Source organism: Aplysia californica, unplaced genomic scaffold (assembly GCF_000002075.1).
Source record: "Aplysia californica isolate F4 #8 unplaced genomic scaffold, AplCal3.0 scaffold00156, whole genome shotgun sequence".
Lineage (NCBI taxonomy): Eukaryota > Metazoa > Mollusca > Gastropoda > Aplysiida > Aplysiidae > Aplysia > Aplysia californica.
The window spans coordinates 740,538-745,359 of NW_004797426.1; the positions used below are offsets into that span (position 1 = coordinate 740,538).

At 44.4% G+C, this 4,822-nt stretch overlaps 1 protein-coding gene across 1 annotated transcript in view; it reads left to right on the forward strand.

Annotated features, from left to right (window-relative positions):
* Positions 1-4,822, forward strand: part of LOC101849127 — a gene marked incomplete at its 5' end in the record, with an annotated part of 21,250 nt that overhangs the window by 14,130 nt on the left and 2,298 nt on the right. Inside the window, 4 exon segments of the mRNA XM_013082021.1 lie at positions 1,207-1,328; positions 2,125-2,390; positions 2,601-2,614; positions 3,840-3,939. Coding sequence (XP_012937475.1) covers positions 1,207-1,328; positions 2,125-2,390; positions 2,601-2,614; positions 3,840-3,939 — 502 coding nt within the window.

Sequence of the window (4,822 nt, forward strand, 5' to 3'; positions counted from 1 at the left end):
ATAAAAATAATTTTTTTATCAAAACAAAAATAAATAAATGGATAAATTAATAAATGAATAAACAGGTGAATAAATCAATGAATAAACAAATTAAATAATGTTTTTTTTCTAAACGGGCAAAATGTAGACTAATATTTAGTAGACATACAGCCCACACCTCTACCCAGCCTGTCAGGACCCACAGATCTGAGTGGGTTTTAAAAAAAAATAGTTTTAGTAGATATTTTACGGCGCTCGCAACTGCATAAGGCCATATGAGCGCCAAAGGGTGGATGTCAACAGAGAAATCCAAACGGGGAATCAGGCTTACTCTGCTCACCTCTCTAGCTTCAACAGCACAAAGTTTGCTTCGACTATCAAGGCACCCCGGAAACAGCAGTTCACAAGAGAGTGACAAACATACAAAAGAAGCAGAGGAAAATGACGATAGTAAGGATGAGGAAAGAAAAAGCAGCAGTTCCCCCTATGTTGTTCCGGCACAGGATGAGCATGACATTGATAAATCCGCCCATTGACAATTGTACTGTAAAAATGTAATTAATAAACTTAGAGCACACACACAAGAGTGAGCCTGAAGCCCTGTTTGGACTTCTTCGTTGACATCCACCCCGTGGCGCTCACATGATCTTATGCAGTTGCGAGCGCCGTAAAACCTTCCAATAACAAAACAATAACTTTTTCATTTGTTTGCTTGTCAAATTAATCATAAAGTGACTTGGCCTTGCCTCAGATCAAGAACTGAAAGGTATAATATCATTTCTGCAAAATGTGTGTCTCCAGATAACTTCAATAACAAAAGTTTCTCCAAATCCATGAACGTTCTCCTTACTTTAGCTCATTCCTCGAAACGTATCTTGAATAGAAGTCGAAATGTTTGCAATTGAAGAAGATGTGGATTAGTGATCTCAGAAGATTGAATGTCCACAAATTTATATTTTGTCTGCTTTTGGTAGACATTCTAAAAATAACATCCACACTGAAGTGTGTTTGTAAGTAGTCATTAGGAGTGTTGGGTAAAACATCAACGGAAATTGTCCAACGCATGGGAAAATGTCGATTTAATCGATTTAATTTTTTTTGACGAGCCCCTGATTTCCCCTCCATGATGCCCGAATATTTACCGTTGCACCAAAAATGACGTCACATTTACCGCTATATCAACAATGACGTCACATTTACCGCTGTACCCACAATGACATCACACAGGGCAGGAGTCGGAGGCCTGGCTGTCCCGCTGGTGCGAGCGACGCCGGATCTTCAAACTGGAGGCCCGCTCTATCCAGAAGATTCTCACAGTCATGAAGCTCGTCACGGACGCCATGGAGAAAGTGAGCACCCGGGCACGCCCATCTTCTCTCAGCTGTTTTTTCTTAACCCTATCCGCGGTCATGTTTTACTATCGTATCCATACGACGTGGGGAACTCTGTGCCACCACTTAACCCTATCCGTACGTCATGTTTTACTATCGTATCCATACGACGTGGGGAACTCTGTGCCACCACTTAACCCTATCCGTACGTCGTGTTTTACTATCATATCCATACAACGTGGGGAACTCTGTGTCACCATTTTCCAAAAAGGAAATTTACTCGTTAGTCCGATCCGTACGCTTTGGATAGCAGTCGGTCAAAATGATGTTTTGAGAAATAATGAGAATTTCAAAGAGATCTTTGTACTAGAAGTATTCGAAAATGTGAAGAATACAACCCCTAGGATACAAAGGACCCCAGGACGTATGGATAGCGTTAAGTAGCTTTTTCTTTAAGATGCTTTTCTCTCTGTTGTTTTTTCTTAAGTAGCTCCTTGTAAGAACCGAGCGTGCGCGCATGCGCAAGCACACACAACAACAAACCACCCGCACCCTCCACAGCCCAACACACACACACACACACACACACACACACACACACACACACACACACAATTGTCTGAGGAAAGGGCGGAACCAATGCTAAATTATTAGAATCCAAATTGTAGCTCTATATGGCCATATTTTTGGTATGATCATTTAAACCATCCCTCAAAAACCCCCCCCCCCCAAAAACCAACCCCCCAATAAAAAAACAACCCCTCCCTTCCACCTAACCCCCCCCCCCCCGCCCCCGCCCCCGGACCCCCTGAAGGACCTCGCCAGGTCAGAGTACGTCCTCAGACCCAGCAGACGAGGCCCCGCCCACAGCTATTCCAACATGGCCGCCTTCTGCCCCGACCTTGACCTTCTGACCCGTGACCCCGGGTCCCTCATCGCGTGGGCGTGCCCCGACCCCAGCAGGAGGCAACGGCAGCGTCTACAGCACTGGCCGAAACTGCGGCAACATCATCAACAACTACAACTGCAACAACAGCAGCAGCAGCAACAACAACAGCAGCAGCAGCAGCAACAACAACAGCAACAGCAACAGCAGCCGACTAAGCTAAAACAACAACAGCAGCAACAACAACAGCAACAGCAACCGACTAAGCTAAAACAACAACTGCAGCAGACCAAACAACAACAGCAACAGCAACAACAGCAGCAACATAAACAGAGGAAATGTCGATGGGAGCCCGGGACTCGGTACTCGTACAGTGACAGGGTCAATGTGTCCTTCCTTACCAGGCACGTGAATGAAGGTGAGCTGGCGGGGGGGAGGGGGAGGGGTGGAAGGGACGTGGTGAGACGTGGTGAGACAGTTGAATGTCTTAAGGTAATCAGTGAGACAGTTGAATGTCTTAAGGTAATCAGTGAGACAGTGGAATGTCTTAAGGTAATCAGTGAGACAGTTGAATGTCTTGTGTAATCAGTGAGACAGTTGAATGTCTTAGAGTAATCAAGAAAGGAAAAAACTACTATACTCATACCCGTTCATGAAAAGACTTACCGCAAGTAAGCACTATTTGGCCATGTCCACACGAATACGGCACGTGTAAGCATTTTCAGCGAATATTTGTAGGTACGAACACGCACCAAAACATGGTGCCGACCAACATTTACGAGAGTGTTATGTGTTGATATAAATCATTTCTGGTAATGAAAGAAATTGTACGTAAAACGGCATATACACGATCAATTATATTGTGCAATCCTGGTTGCACAATAAAATTGACAGTTTTTAGGCTGCCCACACACAGTTCAATATAATTGACAATCTAACTGCGCAAACCAGGCTCATTTCGGTCTTGCAACCCGCCGAGACAGGATAGGAGATTTCAACCCAACAGTCGCGGTGGCAGTTGCCCTTGCTACAGAAAACGAAGATGATTTCCCAAAAAGGAAACATGCAAAATTATCAAAAAATGGTTTCCGCAGCGTTCAAAGTTCGGACACACAAAATTACACCTCATATTTTTTTAGTCAAGCTCTTTCTTTAATTCCTTTCGATGATTTGTTCTCTTGGCATTGATCTTTCTTTCGACATCTTCTTTTGTAGTTTTGGTTAGCCCCTACTTTTCCTTGAATTTTTCGATCTTTCTTTTGCTTGTTACTATAATCGTCACACTTCACTTTCCTTGGAACTGGTAAACTTTCGTAGACATAAACACACTCAAGTTGAAATGGTCTGTCTTCTTCTTTATCAGACACCCAAGACGTGATGATGGTATGAAATCTGGAAGAAAAAATGATTATTGCACAATTTAATTGACAGTCGCCCCACACGGTCAATTAAATGGTCCAGGCAAGTAAGCTTGCGCTATAAAATATCAAACTGATTTTGATGGACTCAGTACAATTGCACTTGTCGTCAAAATCGTCCATACTCGGTCAACTTAATTGTAAATTCCGAGTATTGACAATTAAATTGCACAATATAATAGTTCGTGTGTGGGTCGCTTGACCTTTATCCGTCATAATCCACAGGAGACATACCTGGCCCGTCTGACGGCGAGCTGCAGTTAGCCCCGGAGACTGGGAACGTCGTGCCGTCTGACGTCATCGCGTCCCGCTGTCTACGTCAGAGGTCGGGGTGTCCGCAGGCAGAGGGGGCGGGGGCGAGTGAGGAGGGGAAACTGTGGACCCCGGGGCAGGCGGGGGAGAGGACGGCCAGGGCTCCCAACAGAAGGAGGAGGAGTGAGTGGATATATAGGGGAGGGGAGGAGGAGGAGGAGGAGGAGGTGAGTGGATATATAGGGGAAGAAGAAGAAGAAGAAGAAGAAGAAGAAGAAGAAGAAGAAGAAGAAGAAGAAGAAGAAGAAGAAGAAGAAGAAGAAGAAGAGTAGGAGGAAGAGGACGAGGACAATGAGAACGACAATGAGGAAGAAGATATCAATGACAACTTAAAACTGTAAGTATTCTTGCTTTTGTCGACCATAACGGTTATTTCTGCTATTTCTTCTTCAGCATGCATTGCTTTTATTTCTGGTGTCATTTCAGCTGTTTACAGTTCGTAAATACCACCACCTCCATCATCATCATCATCATCATCATCATCATCATCATCATCCTATGTCTAATCTCCTCCAATTCCAAGTGGGTTGCCATTAAATCGCAACGTTGCTGCTGCTGTCTCATTTCTCAGTTGAGTGCCTGCATTAATTGCATGCGCATGTTCCTCGGCCATTGCAAATAATTGAAGAAAATTTAGGCATGATATATTGTAGACATTGCACAGACGTATCATTTGCAAGGTCAACAATGGTTGGCGGCTGCTCCTGAAGCTCTCGATGTTGCCGCGCCTGTTGATAGATCGTTCGATTGGACTAACAGTAACAGCAGTCCATGCCAAGAGGTGGTCATTACAGTATTTACAGTGCAGGTGTGAGGGCCCATCTACATCTACATCGTTCACAATGACACAGACACGACATTGTTGGGATTGGGGGGGGGGGAGTGCAAAAAGAAAG